This window comes from Panthera uncia, chromosome B4 (assembly GCF_023721935.1).
Source record: "Panthera uncia isolate 11264 chromosome B4, Puncia_PCG_1.0, whole genome shotgun sequence".
NCBI lineage: Eukaryota > Metazoa > Chordata > Mammalia > Carnivora > Felidae > Panthera > Panthera uncia.
This window is the reverse complement of record NC_064809.1, coordinates 132131587-132154467: the sequence shown is the minus strand read 5'-3', so window position 1 is coordinate 132154467 and position 22881 is coordinate 132131587. Positions and strand designations below refer to the sequence as shown.

At 52.8% G+C, this 22881-nt stretch overlaps 1 protein-coding gene across 1 annotated transcript; it reads left to right on the top strand.

Moving 5' to 3' along the window:
* The first annotated feature begins 203 nt into the window (after window positions 1-203).
* On the top strand, window positions 204-22089 carry POLDIP3 (DNA polymerase delta interacting protein 3). The gene is made up of 9 exons (XM_049627587.1): window positions 204-345; window positions 8213-8603; window positions 9534-9620; window positions 10776-10871; window positions 12609-12788; window positions 13356-13433; window positions 16185-16314; window positions 18699-18765; window positions 19725-22089. The coding sequence occupies exons 1-9, from the start codon at window positions 287-289 to the stop codon at window positions 19900-19902; spliced, it is 1266 nt and encodes a 421-aa protein (XP_049483544.1). The 5' UTR covers window positions 204-286; the 3' UTR covers window positions 19903-22089.
* The last annotated feature ends 792 nt before the right edge of the window (window positions 22090-22881 follow it).

The window sequence follows — 22881 nt, the reverse complement described above, 5'->3', positions numbered from 1 at the left end:
CGCAGTGTGTCTCACTCGCTAGTTAAGTTTTTATGTCGCTTTCCATTTTATTTCTTCGTCTGAGGAGAACAGGGAACCGTAGGCCCCCCGACCGCCGTATGCAGATAAGCAGCTGGCGTCGCAAAGCCTCACGGGGAGCGCCGCCCCTTCCGGTTTTTGCCCTGGTGGAGTTGTCGCGAGAGTTCGTCGGCCGAACGCCGGAAGCAGCTAGTTGCTCCTGAGCGGCCGAAGGGGCGGGCTCGAGGGCTGGAGTGTAAGCGGCTCGCGGCTCGCTCGGCGGTGCAAGATGGCGGACATCTCCCTGGACGAGCTCATCCGGAAGCGCGGAGCTGCGACGAAGGGGCGGTGAGCAGCCTTTTCTCCCTTCGGTGCTCAGGGCCCGCGGCCTAGCGGGGCTCGGGGAGGGGGAGGGAGCGGCCCGGGAGCGACGCGGAGCGCCGTCTGCGCCCGCCCCCTGCCGCAGCCGCGCTCCTCATTGGCTAGGCCCCGCCGCCGCTGCGGGCCCGGCCGCCCGACCGTCCACTGGCTGGAGGCGCCGTCGCCCTGGCGGGCCAGGGAAGCCGCTGGCCGCGGCGGGGCCGGGGCGCCCGGTTCGTGGGAGCGGCCCCGGGGGTTGGGGTGGGGGGTGGAGGTCGCGCTGGGGCAGGTCGCGCGGGGGGAGGGGCCGTCCCCGACGGAAGGGTCCGGGGTGGGGGTCTCCGCGCACGGCCCCCTCCCAATGGGAAGACCGGCACGTGGGCCCCGCCATCCACGATCTCTGCTCCGCCTTAGAGTTTGGACGACTGAAGTGTAGCGGGGAAGTGAGTTGCTCGGACTCCTCCGATCTGTTACCGCCACCGCCGAGGCCGAGACTCAAACCCAGAGCTTCACGTCCAAATCTTGCGTGCGCTGCCCGGCCCCGCTGCCTCTAACGCTCGCCTCCGAGGTGCGGCGTTTCAAGTTCTGCAAGCGCTTTCAAGTATCTCTTGTCCCATTTGCTCTTTTCGCAACCGTACCGGCCAGGTACTGATATTTTCCCCATTTTGCAGATGAAGAGCTTGAGGCCGGGAGAGGTTAGAGACTTGCCCGAGGCCACGAAGAGCTGAGAATCGGGGCTGAGTGCCCTTTAGCAGCTGGCTGAGTTGACCTCAGGCCTGGGCAGAAAAACAGGTGGAACTGGCTGGAGGTTAGAGCGGCTCGGTGCCTGTAACTCCCAGTTGTCAGAGTAGACTGTTCTGGATCTGAGTGAGGAGACGATTTGCAGTGATGTGCCCCAAACTTCCTCTGGACCCTTAAGTGTTGTTAGTCCTTTCCAGCCTTTATGGGCTCCAGTTCAGCTGTATGAAGAAGTAAGTGGGAACGTGGCCAACAGTTCTCCAGCACAAATTCAGGTGTCTTCCTAAACTGGCTGTAGATCTTGTTTTCTCCCATGTCATTCACCCAACAGATGTTTATTAATATCCCCCTGGTGCCTGTGGCTAGAAAATAGATCCTTGCTGTTGCTAACTGAAAGGGAGATCCCACCCCCAGCCCCCCACCCCCACCCACATATCCACTACACCTGCTGCCTCCTCTGCAGAACTCAGCAGCCAGCACTCCACCTGGCTCCTCCTTTGCAACAGGCGCACAGGAAGTATTAATTTGCGCAGCTGTTCTCTCCTAGGTCTTCCCCTCCAATAACTGGTGTGGAATTGGTGCTGGGTCCTCTGGCCACTTGGGAATCCATCTGGGTTTCATAGATTTGCTGGACAGTTGCTGAATGAACCAGCTTCCCAGGACACGCATATGCCATCAGCTCCCCCACGGCCCTGACTGCGGGCGGTCTGTACTGTCTGTTGGGTCTGTACTTTTTTTTTTTTTTTTTTTTTTTAGCGTGGAGGTGCGCAGAGTCTCATGTTGGGCATTGGGTGGGGGATCCGTGGGATGAACACCTGTCTGCGAGCAGGCAGGCCCGGTGCCTTTCTGGGCCCGTTGTTGGGTTCTGTGCCTCCCTGGCGAGATGACTTCTGAGCTGGGCAGCTCCCTCGTTTGTAAGACTGGTTCCTGGCAGGTTGCTGAGAAGATTAGATAGAATCCAAAAATGTATATTTTAAAGTTTGTACCAGGTAGTGAGTGTTCAGCAAATGTTGGCAATTCTCGTGGATCTTTCCTTAAAGGAGTAGATGCCCAAACCCCTCCCCCCGATGCGGGGTGGGGGGGTGGGTGGGTCGGTAGGTAACCCTGGAGTCAAACTGTGAAGTTTGAGTTCCCTTCTCTCACTGTCCACATGAGCTTGTGCAAGTTACTTAACCATTCCTTACCTCTCTTATTTATAAAATGTGGATAATAATTCTTTTCTTGGGTGACTGTCAGGACTAAGTGAATTAATCTGTGTACAGTACTTTCAGAGTATTTGATGGTTCTAAGTGTTTGATACATGTTAGTTATGGTCATCATTATGGAAGGCTTTTAAGTAAAGAAGCAACATCCAATTTTGTGTCACGATACGTGAGATAGTATTACTTTGCTATCATGTGAAGATTGGAGGGGGGACCGTGCAGACAGAGACTAGTATGCGTGCTGTGTTTGGATTAAACCTGGTGGAAACTTCATTTTTATTTTACTTGCAAAGCCAACAGAAACTACAGCCAGGGTGTCCCTGTCAAGAACTGAAAGGTCTGAGCTTATTTCAGTGAACAATTCCTACAGTAACTGTATTCTGTCCTACCTGCTTGCTGGAAGAACTGTCCCCTTCCTGGGACTGTGGAATGATGGTGCATGGAGGTCCCAGGAAGAACCTTGTGCTTGGTGGTTTATGTGGAACCTGCGACTGTCCCCGAAAACTTTCTTCTTCTTAGTGGAAATAGCAAAAGAACCGGTGGAGATGTAAATCACCTCTTTCCCCACAGGTCATGGAATGTATTCATTCTTTAGAGCAGTCTTTCTGTTCTGTGTTCATCACACCTTGTGAGCCAAGAAAGGGGTCATGCTTGTTACTACCTGCCCCCCCCCCCCACAGTAATCCATGATTACTGTGAAAATAGAGAAAGGGAGAGAATGATACTTCACTCAGCCATGGCGGGGCGCTGTCCTTCCCCCTGCACAGAACTCCCTGGGGACTTCAGTTGCTCAAGGCCCACGGATGAGTCTCCCCGGGAGGGCACTGGGCACCAGCTGCCGTGCGGGCCCGTTCTCGTCGTTTTTTTCCTTAAGATCTGAGCATACTGCTGGTCACGTTAGCAAAGTCGCCCGCTCTGAGTTTAGCTCTCAGATGACAGCTGTCCGTCCACTGCCGCCTCCTGGTTAGGGAAGGTTCCTCTAATGGGGCAGGCAGCCTTAGTGGGAAGGTTTGAGCAGCTCTGGGCCAGATGCCCTGTCTGGGGAGTCCTGGGAGCCACGGGGAAGGAGGTTGGTCTCCTTTTCAGGCCAGGGCTCTCTGTTCCTGGTACTTGGGGTTTGTTTCCTTGTTGAAATAAGATAAAGGAATTGTAGACCTGAAGCAAAGAGGAGGAAAGTCAGTCATTCTGTAACTTGGAGGGGAAGAATTGTGGTTTAAAACAAAACATCTGCACGAGAGTCTCTTGGAGGGTAAGGGGATGGTATCTTGTTTCTTTGTGTCCGTGAAGCCCCTAATTCAGAACTGACTCTCGTGTAACAGAACTAAAGTGTGTTTCCTCCACATAAAGATGACCTCGACACACATGAACCCTGACCCAGAGATGCCCGTGGATTAAAATCCACTTTATAATAACAACCCAGGGCCCCACTAATGGGCCCGGATCCTTGGACTAGACATCTGTCCAGAGCCGGCTCGGGTCAGGGTGTGGGGGAGAGCACCCGGGCTCCAGTGGGGTCCGGGGCAGGCGCTGAGATTCCGGGGTAGGGGCATTGGCTCTCACCCGCAGCGCTCTCCCCAGGACCCCGTGGAGTACTAGTGGGGCTCCGGAGCCAGGGCAGAGCCGGGTGGGGCAGTTCAGAGTCCAGAGACTTGCTCAAAACCTCCCCCGCCCCTTCCCAACGAGTGCTGAGGCCAGAACGTGTTTCGGGGACCTCGGGGCGAGTCTGCATTGAGGCTGCAGGCGGAAGCCGAGCCAGGCCAGACCAGAGGCTCCGCTGAGGGGCTGGGCTTTGTTAGGGAGCCCTCGGGCGGTTCTTGGAACCGGAGGGTAACACACCGCGGGCTCTGTGTTTTGGAGACCCGGACCTAGCGGGAGTGTTTATTTGAAAAATTCCTGATGACTAATGCCTGCCTTGTACCCAGCGCTGCTGCCCGCCGGGATGAATGGTTGTCCTTTCATGCAGGAGGAGGGGCGGCGATTATAAAAAGCCTGCACACTGAAGCCCCTAAAGCTGCTGGGAAAGGAGCTGAAAGGACTGGGGGTTGAGTGCGGGGGACTGCGGGGAAGCGGCTCACTCGCGCTCCCACATCCACAACTACATGCCCTCCCTCCCTGATGGACCTTTTGTGCTGTTCGCGGGGATAGAAAGACCGGCCCGAGGCATCTCGGTGGCCTTTCCTGCCAGACAGGCAGCGTGGCGCGTGGGGCCAGAGTGGGCACGCCGCGCCACGCTCGATGTGTGTGCGCTCACCCCCTGGTCACTAGGGAGTGTGCTGTGGTCCTGGACGGGTCTGGGGGCCTAAGATCTTCCGTAGCCTGGGACAGCACTCCCCCTTCTTCAACCCCTCAGTCTCTGGTCTTTATCCTTGACCCATGCTTCATTTATTGGTGCTTTAAGTAGATGCAGTGAAGACCAGCCTTCACCAGGACATCCTCTGTGAAATGTGGATAATAACCTAATCCTCACAGTTGTGAGCGTGAAAGGAGAATATACGGGGGTGGGGCAGCTGTAGGGTCCCTGACACCACTTGGCGGGAGCTCACAACTGGAAAGCTCTTTGAGCCTTTTTTTATTCCCCTGGTGCAGGGCTGACCCAGGTGAGGAGATGGCAGGGTTTACAGAGGCTCTTAGTCCTGCAGGAGGTGCGTGCTTGGGAACGGGTCCTTGTGATTCAGCGCCGGCAACTTGGGCTTGACCTTCCCCAAGGAGGGAAGCTTCCGGGCCAGCCGGGAGGCGGTAAGGGAGAGGCGAGGAGGGAGTGCTCAGGAGGGCAGGAACCGGGGAACCTACTGGAGCTGCTGCGAGAGCAAAGAGGCTGCAGGCTACGGTGGGCTGTCTGTGTGACCTTTGACACCCTCTGCTCTTCCCAAACACCCGGGCGCGTCTAAGTCTTCTCGCTGCCCCACAGGTGTGTCTGGCGGCTCGTGGCGTCCCCACAGGCGTGAGCCTTCCTCTCCTAGAGCGGGAGTGCTCCTCACCATGCTCTCTGTGGTGACTTGATTCCCCAGCCCAAAGCCTGTGGCTTCAGAGAGGTCCCCTGTGTGATAAGCAGACAGTTTTATCTGGAGTGCTTTCCACTGACGCTGGTTTCTCCTGGATCTGGGCAGTAAAGCTTGATCAAAATCCTTTTCCCCATTTTATGAGTAGGCCTGCAGTCGTAGCTCCTGGTCTGCACGGACAGCCTGTTGCTTTTCTTTGATGGGTGTAGGGAGATGTAGGGAGCTGAAGGCATTAAAAAACAAACAAACAAAAACAGTGGGGTCACCTCACCAGCTAGTTGGGCCTGCGGGTAGGGCTTTATTAGGAAGCGTGTGTTGTTCCCTCCATAAACACCAGGGGCCCCTCCAGTAGCTGTGGGTTTCGGTGCCGCCAGAAAGCCCAGCTCCACTATTGCCGAGGCCTCGCTGACCCTGAAACTGAGGGCAGGCCACTCCAGGGGGGTGGGGGGTGCTGTCTGTTCCTCTCTCCCTCATCGTGCTTCCTGGCCTCCCTAAACACCCCAGCCCTTTGGCTTTGCCTTTTTTTTTTTTTTTTTTTTTTTAAAACCCCCTGCCTCTACAGGAGAAAATGGGACAGGGACGGACAAGCAGCCCCACCCCCACCTTAAACCTAATCGGATCAGTTCTGTAAATGATCCTTTCCCTCTCTCTTCCACCCAGTTCCTGTATAGACCCACTGGAAAGTATTTAAATCCTAAAATAATTTGCTGTTTTTCAAAGAAAATTGGTCCGCGCATCACGGTCTCGGGCAGCATTCTGGCATGCTGGGGGCAGCAGGTGTGTTTCCTCCAGTCTAAGGATAACCGGACGAAAGTCCAGGCTTGCCTTGGCTGGTTCTTTGGGTACGCTCCTGCTGTGAGCACGGGAGCTGCGGGACAGTCCCCAGGCGGCTGCGGAGGCCCGCGGGAGTACTAGGAGGCCTCCTGGGAGGCCTGGACACAGATGTGGGAGGCCGTACGGGAACGTGTTTGTTCAGCAGAATTTTGCCTTCTGACACCAGGTCGGAGATTCTGAACACTGCCGTCTAATCCAGGACCACCTATGGAGTCAAAAGTGCTGATGCCCAGGCCTTCACCCAGATTTTGGATTTAGGAGCTGTGAGGACGGAGTCTGGACAGCTGTGTTTTGAAGCGGCTCCACCAGAGTTTCTAACTTAGCTCAGCCAGGTTTCAGCACCGCTTGTAAAGCACCGGGCCCTGAAACAGAATGAGCCCCGATCTCCCCTCCCAGTCCAGTGGGGAAGAGCAAACAAGCAGATGGAGTTGGAGGCACAGAGGAGGGCTGTCCCGGAACAAGCAGAGAAGGAGGGTTTCCCTCAGAGGAGATGTTGCCTTGCGAGCCAGAGTCCCAGGCAGGGCACCCGCCGCGAGGGTGGGGGCAGGGGGGGGGGCGGCAGCGGCTGGAGTAGACCGGCCTCGTGGGGGGGGGGGGGGGGGGGGGGGAGAAGCTTGCGGACCCCAGGAAGGACTTCCAGGATTGTACTTGGAAGAGCCTTCTCTTTACTCACGAGCCACCGAAGGGCCAGCAGAGGAACCCCGCAAGCAAATGAGGCCTGTGTAATGGAGTTTGGTTCATTTCCGATTTTAACGGTTTCTGGATTTGACATTCTTGTTGCAGAGTGTGATAAACACGTACTTGGTTTTATCCCTGGTTCCTGGCCCACAGGTCCTAAAACCCTGAGTTATAAGGGTGGTAGGAGCATCTTTTGTTCTAATGAGGTAGCTTTTGCTGGGTCCCTGGCTAGCTTCAGAACGGGGACTGGTCACCAGGAAGACCTAGGCATGGTTCATTGGAACTTGCAGTCCTCCCCGCCCTCCTCCCTCCAGGGAGACGGAGGCTGTCCTCAATGGCCAGCCATTCAACCTTGCTTACATAATGGAACCTCTATAAAAACCCCTGTACAGTGGAATTTGGGGCGCTTCTGGGTTGGTGAACACGTGTATGTGCTGGGAGGGTGGTGCACCCCAAGAGGGCATGGGAACTCCACACCCCTTCCATTTGGCTGTTTCTGAGTTGTATCCTTTACGACAAACTAATGGTAGCGCGTGAACTGTTTTTGCTGCATTCTGTGAGCCACTCTAGCAACTTACCGAACTTGAGGAGCGGGCGTGGGTCCCCTCAGGTTTAGTCTGTCAGAAGGATGGGAAGCCCAGGACTTGGGAGTGGCATCTGAAGTGAGGGCCGTCTTGCGGGACTGAGCCCGTAACCTGTGGGGTCTGCGCAGACTCTGGGTATGTTGTGTCAGAGTTGAATCATAGGACACCCGGTGACGTCTAGAAAGTTTGAGAAGGGTTGACGTCGGGAGAACACCCACACGTTTGGTGTCAGAAGTGTTGTGAGTGGAAACAATTCAGACAAAGTGGCTGTTTTTCTTTTCTACCTGTTAGCGGGTGGCTCCTGCTCCCAGCCCAGTGGGGATCTTGTGCTGGCCCTGGAGACCTGGACCACCCAAGGCAGGCTGGTGTCTTTTGTTTATCATCGAATCTCTCCAAGCCGGTTTGACCCACCCCACAGGGTGCTGAGAGGGCTGACTGAGAGCAAGCCTGTGAAGAACTTTGGAAACAGAAGTTGTTCTTCCCCTGTGTGGGGTTACAATATTTGGGGGGTATGCCTTTTTTTGGCACCAGCATCATTTGGAGGTTATTATTCCTAATGACGTCTCAGAACACCTGGTCTAGGGAGGAAACCAGTGTGTTACCTAGTGATCGGAACCGCCAGGCCCCTCTTCCGAGTTGTATTTGCAATGCAAAGTTAAAAGTCATGAACCAGAAAGGAAGTTTCAACATAAGCCTGTTTGCTCAGCGAGCAGACTTCTGGTTTCTCCAGAAACTCCCTCTTCCCAGTATTACGATGGCTCTACTTCCACGGGCCGCTCTCGACACCCAGATCCACTTAATGTGCAATCTGTACTTGCAGTCTCAATGCCAGACCAGGAATTGGAGGTGTTCGATCTCGTGTTGGGACCCAGCAGAGCCTTCTCAGCCAGCCAGTGCGCACAGCCACCTTCCAGCAGAGGTTTGATGCCCGGCAGAGGATCGGCCTCTCGGACGCCCGGCTCAAGCTGGGAGTCAAGGATGCCCGGGAAAAGCTTCTGCAGAAAGATGCTCGGTTCCGGATCAAAGGGAAAGTGCAGGATGCCAGAGAGATGCTGAACTCCCGCAAGCAGCAGAGCGCGGTGCCCCAGAAGCCCCGCCAGGTGGCCGATGCCCGGGAGAAGATCAGCTTGAAGCGGAACTCCCCAGCCGCCTTCATGAGCCCCCCCGTTGGGACAGTGACCCCTGCCCTGAAGCTCACCAAAACCATCCAGGTAGGCGTGGCTCTCCTGGGAAGGCGGGAACAACTGTAGATTCGGGCAGGCGGTGGGGGCCAGGAGCGTTTGGCCAAAATGACAGCTCTCCCGAGTGTTTGGATAGTAACCCTGTGAGGGAGGCGGGGTTTTCAGCGAGTTTCGCGGAGAGGAAAGGGGGCTGCGGCAGAAGTAAGTGACGTCCTCAAGAGAGCTAGCGATGGAGGGAAGAGCAGGGAGAGGACGGACGCCGTGGAGCACGTGCTGTGTGGCAGGCACTACCACCTATGACCTTCTTTGTCCTGCAACTCTGGGATCATTACCCCAGTTGTTTGTTTTGTTTTGTTTTGTTTTTAATTTATTTTTGAAAGAGAGAGGGCGTGAGCTGGGGAGGGGCAGAGAGAAAGGGAGACACAGAATGCAAAGTGGGCTCCAGGCACTGAGCTGTCGGCACAGAGCCCAACGCGGGGCTCGAACTCACGGACCGTGAGATCATGACCCGGGCTGAAGTCAGACGCTCAACCGACTGAGCCACCCAGGCGCCCCATTACCCCAGTTTTATAAGAGAAGACTCGAGGTCTCAATTGTGAATTATGGTGCCCAGGGCTAGCGCAACCGGTGAATGGGAGGACCGGGTAGGAGCCTGGTCACACCCGACTCCTTGTCCCGTGCCCTGGCCGCTAGCACAGCTGCCCAGGGGGGCGAAAACAGTATCCTTCAACCTTCGCAGCAACCTTGGTGACAGGAGTAGCGGCTGCGGATGTATCGAGCCAGGCTCGTCGAGCAGGGTGACGAGGCTTTCTGTCACTCCTGCTTTGGACATGAGGCACTCTAGGGCTTTTTACCACAGACCCAAACTGAGCGCTACCATACTTCAAGTTCAGTGATTCCTGATGCACGGAGGGCACGTGTGGACCCCAGGGGATGAATTCTGGTCTCTGGGTTTTCTAGGTTCCACAGCAGAAGGCCATGGCACCCCTTCACACCCATCCTGCTGGAATGAGGATCAATGTTGTCAATAACCACCCGGCCAAGCAGGTGAGAGAGAGAGTGTGTGTGCACGCGTGAGTGTATGTGCACACGTGTGTGTTTTGATGGACTCTTCTGAGTGGATGAACTGAGGCCTGGCCAAGGTTCCCAGTGTGAAGAATTGGAGAAATTACATTTAGCTTCTTGCAGTTTATGACTTTTAAAAAGAAACTTCTTATGGGGGTGGGGGGGGTGAGTATTTAAGGGGCAGAGAGGCAGATTGAAAGTCTTCTCTTTTTTATTATAAAAGTAGTATGTGTGGGGGGCGTCCGGGTGGCTCAGTTGGTGAAGCGTCTGACTTCAACTCGGGTCGTGGTCTCACGGTTCATGGGTTTGGGCCCCGCGTTGGCCTGCTTCGGATTCTGTGTCTGTCTGTCTGTCTGTCTGTCTGTCTGTCTGTCTCTCTCTGCCCCTCCCCAGCTTGTACTCTGTCTCTTTATCTCTCTCAAAAATAAACATTAAAAATAGTAGTATGTGCTTAGTTCAGAACACTGCAAAATAGAGAAAGATTAAAAAGGAAAAAAAAAGTCCCTCTTGGTCCTGCTCTCCAAAGCCAGCTGCTGTTGAAATTCTGCCCTGGTTCCTTTTGTTTTGAGTGTCATTATTGTTTAGTTAATGCATAGCTGTAGTTGTGGTTATGTTATTATTCGATTTTCTGTCATTCTGTTTGCACTTATAACTCAAGCAGTTCTCTGATTCACATTTACTGTGAACGTTTTTAATAACTGCATAGTCCTTTGAGTTGATGTTCCAGTTTACTTAAGCCATTTTCCTGTCATTTTCACTGTTAGAAATCCTTCTGTGAACATTGTTGTGGCTAGAGCTCTTTCTCGGGGTTGGATTTATTTCTGTAGGCCAGACTGCCTGGGATGGACTTTCTAAGCCAAGACTGTAAACAAACATCATAAGTGTTTCTAGGTGTTGCCCACTTGTGGAGAGGAAACTCTAATGTACCTGGAGGTCGCAGCACTTTTGTGGGGGTCCTTGTGGGTGAGGAGCCAGCCTATCAGGATTTGAACCCTGGCCTCCCGGGCCAGTCTCCCCAAGCACCCCCACACACACCCGCTTTTCCATCCATCATTCAGCTCCATGTCTTGCTGTCCTTGTTCCAAAGGTCTCTTGAGAGTCTGCAGGCCACGTTAGCAGTTCTTTCTTTCTTTTCAGAATGTATATGACCTGGAGGACGATGATGACGCTGTAGCCCCCATTCCCAGTAAACAGATGAAATTTGCAGCCTCAAGCAGCTTTCTCCACCACGTGGTAAGGCATTTTATGTTTTTCCTGCGCTCGCCATGCATAGCAGATCGGGTGGGTGGGAGACGTGGGCGAGTGTATGGCCTTTCAGTTCCGAAATCTTTCTTCCTTCGGGTCCTAAGGTTTTCAGAACTGGAACTAATCCAGTGGCCGGTTTCATAAATGCTGAGACCAGAGTGGCCGGTGATCGTGTTCAAGGGCCCGCAGCTAGTGAAGTGTGGGGCTACACCCTCCAGCTGCTGCTGGAGGCACTTGGGGGGAAGTGTGAGATCACACAGGAGGGAATCCCGTTTTCTTTCCTTTGTGGCAGAATGTTCTGTGTGTTCTTCTTCCCTCCAATTCCATTTTTGAAACTGGACTCCCTCAGTCGGTGTGAGCGAGAATAAACGACCTTGCCTGTGCTCTCCACCCCGTGCAGCCCGCTTGCAGGGCAAGACTGGGTGCTGGTCAGATGCCACGCAGAGAAGCAGAGAGAGCAGTATCTGGAATGGCAGGGAGGCCGGCGTCAGCGGGTATAGCCAGTTACGGGGAGGGCGGCCAGGGGCCACCCGAGCCGAGGGCCTTTGTTTGGCCTGCAGAGACCCAAAGACTCCGTATTGTCACTGCGTTGAATGTGCGGACCAGTTTCCTGGTTGCCACTGAAGTTCTTAAAGTGATACGTGAAGCTGAAGGTTGCCGATTTGTTACAGGCACTGGGCCTTTGCGCTGGTTGCGTTGCTGAGGTCTGCTGCCGGGGGGGTGTCGGCTGGCTCGGTTCGTGGCTCACCCTGATTGAGAAAATGCAGGGTTTGTGTGAACCAATTTAAGACTCCCCTTCCCGCCCACCCGGTGAGGTGGGTACTACTATCGTTCCTGTTTTACAGATGAGGAATCAGGCACAGAGAGGTTAAATACGCTCAGTATCACCCAGCTTATAAATAGGGGATCTGAGATTCCAGCTCAAGCAGTCTGGCTCCCAGGCCCTGCGTGTAACCCCTACGCTCACTGCACTGGCTCTCAAGACTCAGCAGCTTGAGAAATGTGGAGTCGAGCGTGAGGAGTGGACGCGTCATTTGATTCAGAGAAGCTGGTGAATCAGCCCTGCCGCTTCTGCCTCCGACCTCTTTTTCCTCAGACGCGCTAACACCCGGGAGTTGAGTGGCTTATATATCCAAGGGACCACATCCCCAGTCAGGGGCAGCAGGGGAGGGAGGGAACTGCGTCTGCTGGTCTGCACCTGCCACCTCTGGCAACCTGTCCCTGACGGTCTGGGAGCTGATCGGGCCAGGGGTCTGCATGGTGCCTCTGTGTGGTCGAAACGGGAACCAAAAAGCTGGCAGTCTGGGCCTTCTTAAGAGTGGGTTCCTGTGCCTCGCCAGCGCAGAACTGATCATCAGCCCATTGTGTGAGAAGCAGGTCTGGGAATGAACTTGACCCCAAACTTTCGGCCTTCTGCTTAGCCCCGAATCATAGGGTTTTCATAAAGTCTGCGTGGTATGGGTCGGCCTGTGGCTTCAGATCAGGCCTGCGTGGAAGTTTCTCACCAAGGACTTCTGCACTAGAGAGTGGCTTCTGTGAGCACAAACTGTGTTTCTCCCCTCCCGCCCATTCCTTGGGGGAAGTCCCTCGCAACCTTTTTTGGCTCCAGACCTCTAAGGGACTTGCGGAGCCGGGAGGGCTCGGGGGTGGCGGTCGTGAGCCCCTTAGGGCTTTTCTCTCCCCTTCTTCTCTAGCCCCTCAGATTCCTGTCTGCCTCTTGTTTAGGCCGGGCTGAGCAGTTCCAAGTTCTCCGTGTCCAAGGCCCTCCCTCTCACCAAAGTGGTTCAGAATGATGCGTACACAGCTCCTGCCCTCCCCTCCTCTGTTCGAACAAAAGCCTTGACCAACATGTCTCGGACGCTAGTGAACAAGGAGGAGCCTCCCAAAGAGCTGCCGCCTGCTGAGGTGAGGTGAAGGTGAAGGTGAAGGAGAGAAAGCGAGCATACCAGTGGAGAGTCAGCCCGCGCTGGGTGGGCAGTGTGTTGTGCGTGCCGTGTCGCGTCCTCACGGCACCTCCGTGAGGTAGGCGGACGCGGCCACCTCCATTTCACAAGCGAGCAAACCGAGACCCGGTGGCCCCTGCCCTTCGGTCGCTTGCAGGCGAGTGGGGAGGACAGAGGTGCAGACAGGGCAGTTTTGTGTGGCGGTAGAACGGAGGTCTGTCCAGAGGAGAGCTGCCGGGAGCACTGAGGAAAGAGCATTGGTCCCCTGGGCAAGCGGGGAAGGCTTCGAGGAGAAGGTCCACCTGAGCCGGGTGGGTCTTGAAACATGAGTGGCATTCCGTGGAGAGGCTCAGAGGCCTGAAAGTGTCTGGCATATCTGGGAGGTGATGAGAGGTTCCGGCCCTTAGCGTGGGGTGGTGGGGCCTCTAGGGGGGTTTCCTCTGGGCCTTCCTGGCCGCTGGCCCAGAGCACGTGCTGCTGTTGAGCACATAGCTGTCGTGTGACTTCTGGTAACTGTCTTGTCTGGCAGCCTGTCCTCAGCCCCTTGGAAGGCACCAAGATGACAGTGAACAATCTGCACCCTCGAGTCACTGAGGAGGACATCGTGGTGAGTACTGTATCCTGCCAGAATCTTACATCTCAAGCCGCTTCTGTGTCAGGTTTGCTGGTTCTTTAGGAGGGCTCACGGGACTCCGCGTGGAGTCACGTCAAGCCCAGGGTTTATTACAGGATCCAAAGCAAAATCAGCAAAGGGAAAGGCTCGTGGGGCAAAGGCCGGGGGTCCAGGTGCAAATTTCTGGATTCTTCTCGTGGAGTCAGGGTGCACTCTATTTCCCAGCAGCGAGTCGTGTCGCGTGAAACCAGGGAAGCTCATTACAGATTCATTGCCAGGGTTTTTATCAGGAACTAGTTACATAGGCACCCTCTGCCAGTGCATACCAGCATTCCAAGATGCCCCAGAGGAAAGCAGGTGTTCAGCATAAACCACATCGTTTGCACAGTTTAGGCTCAGTGAACCACTCTTATCGATCAGGGTGGTGGGAGTCCCAAATTCCAAGTTCCCAGACACCAGCCAGGGCGCAGCCTTGGAAGCCGGTCTTTGAGAAGATAGCCGTCGGACCGGCTGTGTCACCTCTGTTCTTCACAGCTTCTAAATCAGGGCCAGGGCACCGTGCTGGATGGGTCTCGAATGAGATCCTCTTGTTCCGTGGCATAAAGTCCGGTGGTTCCTGTCTTCCTGTGAGCCTTTGGAACTTCTGCCTCCTGCAGGGGTTTTCACGATGATTCCAAAGTAAAAGGAATGGGATGGATTGGTGTTGCTTGGTGGTTGGCTTTTCTAGATTGCCCTGGTCATTCCTGTCCCACCCTTAGTTCATGGACAGAACCTAAACCTGGGAAGCAGGCGGCCAGGTCCAGCCGGCACTGCTTGTCTGCCTCGTTTTCGTTTGGGCACCAAAAAACCCCACCATCGGTTTAAAAGTCCAGGTCCCCTTTTAGCTGTGAACTGTCAGATCACGGAATGAACGCACCAAATTCAGTCACAGCCCATAGTGCCCGCTTCGCTTGACAGTGGTTTCGGTTGTGAAACGTGACTGCTGTGTGATGGCTTTGAGAAGGAAGCAGGCTCCCCAGTGAACGGTACGCACGGTGGAGGTTGTAGCCTACTTTGTCTAATACTTCACGAGTTAATAAGGGATTAAAACAGATTTTTTTTCCTGATTATAAAAGGAGTAATAGCTACCATATCGAGCACTTGTTTTTGTTTTTCTTAAATTTATTTGAGAGAGAAAGATAGGCACGCACACGCGGGGGAAGGCCGGGGGGGGGGGGGGGGGGGGGGGGGGGGAATCCAGAGCAGGCTCCGCATTGTCAGCACAGAGCCTGACACGGGGCTCCATCCCAGGCCCATGAGATCGTGACCTGAGCTTGAAATCAAGAGCCAGACGCCTAACCGACAGAGCCACCCAGGCGCCCCTATTGAGCACTTACTAGGTGGCAGGTACTTTGTATGCAGGGTCGTGGAAACTGACTGCCTGTGGTCACCACCACGCAGAGTAACCGCTGGTAGTAGCCACCCTCCCGTCTTTACCGACACAGGTAATGTGTGGAGAACCAGCAGTGATGAAGTTGGGATCACACTTAGCATTCAGTTCCACATTTTGGTTTTGGAATTTAACATTTTCCACTTTATCATTAAAAACAAATCATTCCAGGGATGCCTGGGTGGCTCGGTCGGTTAAGCATCCGACTTCGGCTCAGGTCACGATCTCACGGTCCGTGGGTTCGAGCCCCGCGTCGGGCTCTGGGCTGACGGCTCGGAGCCTGGAGCCTGCTTCGGATTCTGTGTCTCCCTCTCTCTGTGCCCCTCCCCCACTCGCACTCTGTCTCCCTCTGTCTCAAAAATAAATAAACATTTTTTTTTTTTTAACGTTTTATTTATTTTTGAGACAGAGAGAGACAGAGCATGAACAGGGGAGGGTCAGCGAGAGGGAGACACAGAATCTGAAACAGGCTCCAGGCTCTGAGCTGTCAGCAGAGAGCCCGACGCGGGGCTCGAACTCACGGACCGTGAGATCATGACCTGAGCCGAAGTCGGCCGCCCAACTGACTGAGCCACCCAGGCGCCCCTAAATAAACATTTTTAAAAATTTTTTAAATAAAATAAACCAAATCATTCTGTGACTTTTTGTCCTCATAACAACCTTGTGAAAGGAGTTACTAGTGAAGAAACGGCATGGGTGGGAGTCGGCCTCTGTGGGCCATTTCCATGTTCCCTCTCTGGCCTCACCTCCTGCTCTGCAAGACACGATGAGGCGTCAGAGCACATGGTGCTGGCAGTGACAGGTGTACAAAGCACTGCCCTGAAAAATGACTTCATTTGGGCTTTCAGCAGCCCTGGGAAGTAGGTGAGACCTTCCTTCCCCCCCCCCCCCCCCGCCCCCCAGAAGAGAAAACTCATTGTCAGAGAAGTAACTTGCACATTCCCAGGTGACATAGCAACCACTACCTGTGATGAGCCTACATGTTCCTTTTCGTGACAGAGCTCTCAGAGAAATTCTCTGTTGAGACAGTGGATGCCGAAGCAGGACTTTGGGATGCCCTGCTGGGGGCGGAGGGACTCCAAGGCTTATAAACCCAGACCCATTTCTTGCTGCCAGCTCAGCTTGTCCCCTCGTCTGGTCCCACAGTGAGAGGCACCTAAAATGGCACCTCCCTGAAATCCTGGGCATTGGGCATATTCAACTGGAGTGTAGCCACCAGTCTACCCAGAGCCCCCTGGAGTGTGTGAATGGCAGGCAGGCAGTATAATGGCCCCAAATTCTCCTATGATGATGCTAACCCCTCTTGTTCTTTGCAGGAGCTTTTCTGTGTGTGTGGAGCCCTCAAAAGGGCTCGGCTGGTCCATCCTGGGGTAGCAGAGGTGGTCTTCGTGAAGAAGGATGATGCCATTACGGCATATAAGAAGTATAACAACAGGTGTTTGGATGGTGAGTCCGGGAGAAAGCAGCCACCTTACCGTCCTGCTGCTCGTTGCTATCAAGCAGCAGGCCATCAGAGCAGGCCTTCCTCTGAGATGGGGGGCGGGGAGGGGCTCCTGGTTCGTTCATCCCTCTGGGATTTCCTCTGCACCAAGAACATAGGGACGTGCAGTACCCTGGGCTGCCTGTTTTACAGGTTTTCATCCAGCTCTAGTACATAACTCTAGCAAGCAGAGAAATACCATTTCTCCATGGATAGTTCTCTTAAGAGGTCTTGCCGGGGAAGCCAGGAGTCCTAGCCGCCTCCTTCCAGATGTTGGTCTGATTACTGCTAGGAAACAGGTTCCTAAAAGGCCTGAAGCCTTGTCTAACTGTTAGCACCTGGGTGAGCTCTGCTTCTAGGGAGTAAGCTACTGATTTTACTGAGTTCAGAGTCACATTGTTTATCTCGGGTTAGCCTGTAGAGAGAAACTCTGTCATGCCACTTTTCTCCACTGTTCTGTTCTTTCTGTGTTTATTGAATAATTTGTGTATTTATTGCGTACATACATCGATGCAGAGACTAATAGACAGCTGGTGGGGTTTTGACTTGCGTTTCCCTGATGGTGAATGATGTTGAGTGTCTTTTCATGTGCATATTCACCATTTGTGTATCTTAGAGAAATGTGTATTCAGGCTATTTGCATACTGTTGAGTTTAAAAGAATTTTTTTTTAATGTTTGTTTCTTTATTTTGAGAGGGTGGGGATAGAGGGGTAGAGAGAGAGAGATAATCCCAAGCAGGTTCTGCACTGTCAACACGGAGCCCAGTGCAGAGCTTGATCTCGTGAGCTGTGAGATCACGACCTGAACTGAAATCAGGAGTCAGACGCTTAACCAACTGCACCACCCAGGCACCCCTAAAAGAATTCTTCATATATTCTTAATATGTCTCTTATCAGATAAGTGATTTGCCAATAGTTTCTCCCATTCTGTAGGTTGTCTTTTCACTCTTGTATTCAATGTATGCATTTACAGGTGTATGTTTTCCTCTAAGCAGTGCCTTAGCTACTACATCCCATATATTTTCGTATATTGTGTCTTTATTTTCATTCACCTTTGAGTATTTTCTGAATTCCCTTGTGATTTCTTCTTTGACCTGTTGGTTATTTAGAACTGTTTTGTTTAATTTTCATATATTTGTGAATTAGCCAAATTTCCTTCTGTTCCATAAGTGTTCAAGGAGAATATGTGTTTTGCTGCTGGTAGATGTCTCTTAGGTCTAGGTGACTTATAATCTTCTGTTTCCTTTTTGGTCTTCTGCCTGGTGGTTGTATCTATTAATGAAAGTGAAGTATTGAAATCCTCAGCTATATTGTTTACTTATTTAAATTCCGCTGGTTTTGCTTTGTGTATTTGAAGCTCTGTTGTTAGTTGCATTTATGTTTATAATGGTTTTCTTCCTGGTGAATTGACCTTTTATCATTACAAAATGTTCCTATTTGTCTCTAGATAACATTTTTTGTTCTAAAGTCTGTTTTGTCTTATATTAGAATAGCCACTTCAGCTTCCTAGGGTTGCTATTTGGGTAATATGTTTATTTCCATCCTTTTACTTTCAACCTTTCTGTATCTTTGAATCTAAGGTCTGTCTCCTACAGATAGCGTATTGTTGAATTTTTTTTTTTTTTTAAATCTGGTCTGACCGTCCCTGCCTTTTGATTGGATTAATTAATCCATTCACATTTAATGTGGCTTTTTTTTTTTTTTTTTTTTACATTATATGACTATTTTCTAGTGTGCTGTTTTAGTTCCTTTAAAATTTTTTTCACCATATTTTTTGAGTCACTGTCTTACTGCTCAAGGGTTTATAGTGTTTGTGGTAACTTATCAGAGTCTATTTCAGATAAATACCGAATTCTAGTGAGATATAAAAATGTTGCTCCTACTTGGCTGTATTCCTTCTTCCCCCCTTTTTTGTGCTGTTACTGCAGTGCTAGTCACATAGCGTGCAAAGTAGCAGCGCGGTACTTGTCACAGTTAATCCTTCATAGACGAAGTAGAAGTGTGTATATTCACTTTTGAATTCTTTTTTCACTTAGTTTCGTCACGTAAACATTTTCCTTTACTGCTTCACAAAGAAGTTTAGACTGCGTCACAGAGTTCAGTGTCTCCCTTCCTTTCGGTTCTCATCTTCTGCTAGAAGCAAGGAATGTTGGCCACTTTGCATTTTGGTGCTGTCATTGCTGAGGTTTCATAGCCCTCAGCCTGGGATCCCCAAAGCCTGGCCGCTCCATCCCCGGTCACGGTCACGGAGCCAGAGCTGCCAGTGGTGGGTGCAGAGGTCACAGCCCTTGGCCTTTTGTCCTAGGCCGTAATCTCATGGCAGAGCTTTCTCTTTTTTGCTCTTTTTCAGGACAACCAATGAAGTGCAACCTTCACATGAATGGGAACGTTATCACCTCAGACCAGCCCATTCTGCTGTAAGTTCCAAAGGCGGTGGTGCTGGGGACAGAGTGGAGCTTATCTCCTTGTTTACTCTGTGTGATTGTCTCTTCTCCTCGGGGTAACTTGCCTGCAGAACCACTTTCCTCTGTTCCGTTTCCTCCACTCTGATGGCAGGTGGTCAGTCGGAGTGCTGAATTTTGTACAAAGTGAGACGTCTTGTCATTTCTGCAGGGGTTGACCCCACGAGCTAGCGTTAAGACCTTGTCCTCAGCTCTATAATTTAGAAATACCTCAGAAGGAAGTGGAGAGCGGGCCACTTGTGTCCTTTGTACAGCTGTGTGCACCACCCAAGTGATTGGAAAACTCCCACCTCCTTGTCATTGACCCTGATGGAGACAGTACCCGGTGCCAGCCCTGTTTTTTTTTTTACACCTGCACATACATGTCTGGCCCAGGACTGAGGATTTTTCAGAGCCTGAGATGCATAAAATGTAGCCTGGCAGGACATCTTTTATAGATGAGGAGACAAAAACCTCAGGAGGATATTAGACTTGCCAAGGTCGGTGGGGCAGGCAGACAGACGTTGAAATGTAGAAGGACCAGGATTTGGACCTTAGATATTGAATTGTGTGATTTGGACAAGTTTTTAAAGCTGTATTCCAGGAATAAGTTGTATTCTGAAAAATGAGGGTTTTAATGACCTAATAAGTTTGGGAACCGTTGTGCTAAACGGAGTGAATTCAGTTTCCGTACTTCAAGACTTCTCCAAATCCATACTAAGCTGACGTGTGTGACCACCCCTCAAGGACATACGGAGTGTTTCCTAAACCTAAAACCCCTGATCACAACAGGCTACAGAATGTAATGCGATCGAGGGGTGCGGAGAGCGTTACGTTCAGCGCCCAGCTTTCGTAACCTGCTTGGTAAATGGTGGGTTCCCTCCCCATCCGAGGGAGAACTGACAAGGATTTTGACTCTTCTCTGCTCTCCACAGACGGCTGAGTGACAGCCCCTCAGTGAAAAAGGAGAGTGAGTTGCCTCGCAGGGTGAATTCTACTGCCTCCTCCAACCCTCCTGCCGAAGTGGACCCTGACACCATCCTGAAAGCGCTCTTCAAGTCCTCAGGGGCCTCTGTGACTACACAGCCCACAGAATTCAAAATCAAACTCTGAGCAGGGGAGTGAGGCAGCCAGAAGCAGGGGCAGAGGAGGGTGGCTCTGTTTCCTAAAGCGAAGCTTGTGACCAATGGGCCGTCGGACTGGAGGCCCCTGAGCGTGGGAAGGGTCGCCAGGGGTAGAGAGCTTCCTCGCTGGACGGAACCCACCTTTCTGTGTTGTGTTCTATCCTGTGCTCCTCTGTGCGTTAATGTTTCCTGTAGTCTGTCTCTTCTCCCTCCACCTCATCACCAGGGTAGGCTTGCGTGGCTCGGAGCGTCTCTACCCCTAATTTGAGCCCCTAATTTGAACTGATTCCTTGTCTGAAAATGATACCCTAAATTCTCTGGGTGGCTTTCGTGTGGCCCCATGGAGTGCAGGGAAGGGCCTCTTTGAAGGACACTTCTTTTCTCCAGGAGGCGAGGAGTTGCCTCCCCTTTCTTGTTTTTAAACTTCCAAGCGGAGTGAGGAAGGGCGCCCCTGCCGTCCTAGTGAAGCCAGGTCCGCTCCGGAGCTGGGCCGCTCACCTGCCTGGTCACTGCAGGCGGCCTGGGTGCTCTCACCGCGACTGGCTCTAGACCCGTGTGGTCGGGAGGGGCCACGCGGCAAGGGCGGCGGGGGGTGCTGCTGCGCCACTAGGAAGAGCCTTCCCGGCCCTTGGCTTCGAGGGCCTGTGCCGTCTCAGGTGACTTGGTAACTTCTCGAGTTCACGGTTCCCATTCTTTGGGTTATGCCTGGTGCCCCGCCCCAGCTCTCAGCCTTCTCGGTATCGTTGCGGGCAGGGGCTGGCCGCCTTCCCAGTGCTCACCCGGCACGGCACTCTTCATACCTGGGGTGCAAGGCTTAGGTGCAAATGCCAGCTCTCCGCTAGTTGGGTTTGTCTTGTTTTTTTATATAAAGGTCTGGCTATTATTGTTCTGTGACACTGAGGGTCTGGGGGGTTATTTGAATGGGAGTAATGTCTTGCTCCTGGCTTTTTCTGGCTTCAGATGCCTACAGGACAGTGGGGATGCTGAGAGAGGCACAGATCCAGCCACCACCGAGGGGCACTGTTCCCATTGTTGGGAGTGACCCATCCATTCGTGACCAGAGGGGTCTTTTCCTGCCTTGGCAGTGAAGGGCACAGGAGTGGTGGGTGGCCTTGGTGGCGGGGGGTGGGGGGGTGGGGGGTGTTGAGAGAGCAGAGCAGCCCTTCCAGGCAAGCTGGTAGGTTGTTCCCTCAGCGTGGTTCCAGGCAGTTGGGGCAAAACTGTAGCCCCCAGGGGCAGCCCCCGAATACCAGGACAGAATGGCTCCAGGGGCATTCTCCGTCTCCGCTGCTGCTTTGTTGGGACTTCGAGGGAATCCAGGCTGGCAGAGCTGGAGCGAGCTGGGCAGCAGGGCTCTGGAGCGCTACAGAATCCGTAGCGAGTGTTGTGAAAGGCATAAGTCTGGGAAGTAAAGGGGACCTGAGACACTAAAGAGTCTTTCATGGCCTGCTTGGGGCCAGCCCAGTGAAGAAGAATCTGGAAACTCATGTTTTCAGAGTTCTGTCGGTAAGCGGGAAGGACTCAGGCTGTGAACGCTGTGCAGCCCTCCAGCCCTGAGGTTCCTTGGGCCTTAGGAGTCCAAGGAATGTACCTGACGGTGCCCCAGCTTCCAGTTCTCTAAAGGATGCTGCTTTTGTTCCTTTCTTCCCTTCTCCCCACTTTGAACGCGTGCAAACTTAGTTCTCCTCAGCAGCTGGAAGACATTCCTCCTACACTTTCCCCTTCTTGATCCATGAGAGCACCCACAAGGCAGTAGGACCTGGTTTTTCAGGTACTGGGGACAGTCGGATCACTCCTTGGACTCTGCTTCAAGTAGGGATGGTAAATCGCCCGCCTGCATATGGCTTCACCCCCCCCCCCCCCCCCACCCGGGCCAGGTACTCCGGTGATCACAGAGTTCACGGAGCCCGGCTGCAGCCTCTTGGCCATCTGGGCCCTGTCCTCCGGACGGCCGTGTGGTCCTTTGCAGGGTGGAGCCTGTTGGCCTCCCGTGCTTCGTAGGGTGTCGTCATGGGAAATGGAAGAGAAGGTGATGGGCCAATCCTTGTGTCCCTCCACCTCCCACCCCTCCACATTCCTCACGTGTATCTTGTTCAGAAGGAGAGGAAGAGACATTAAGGGATAGAGGAGACTATATGTTACTTACCCATTTCTGAATAAATATTTGTTATTCCTACCTTTGAGCTGTCCTTTCTTAAAAGATGATGAGTGGCCTTGTGGGACTTGGCTCTAGAAAACAGGAATCGGCCTCTGCTTTCCTCCTCACCAGCTATGACCTTGCGCAGCTCCTCACAGGACTTGCCGAACCCCGGTTTCCTCAGCCTGGGACGTGAGCATGAGTCTGGGAGGCACCGGGCACTGTGCCTCGGTACATCCTGGGCCTGAAATGCCTCACTGGGTATCCGGCATCGTCAGCCCTGACATAGAATCAGGTCTGTTCATGGCGAACAAGAGAGCCCAAATTTGGCCTTGGTTTGAAGTTCAGCTCCTCAGCGAAATTGACCTTCGACCAATTACGCATTAGAAAGAAAGTAATTCGTTGATGGTGTGTGTGTGTGTGTGTGTGTGTGTGTGTGTGTGTGTGTGTGTGGTAAAATACACATAAGATTTACTATCTTAACCATGTGTGAGTGTGTGCTTCAGTGGTGGTAGATACATTCACATTGTGCACCTGTCACCACCATCCTCCCCGTAACTCTTCATCTTGGAGAACTGAAAGGCTATTCACATGAAACAGCAACTGCCCGTTCTCCCCCGCCCCCCCAAACCCTGGCAAGTATTCGTATACTTTCCGAGATTCTGACTACTCGCGTAGGTAGAATCCTGCAGTATGACTGGCTTATTTCATTTAGCAAAATGTCCTCAAGCTTCTGCCAGGTAGCATACATCAGAATTTTCTTTTTAAATTGACGAATCCTACATGGTACGCGTATACCACATTTTTCTTATTGGTCTGGACCGACAGCTG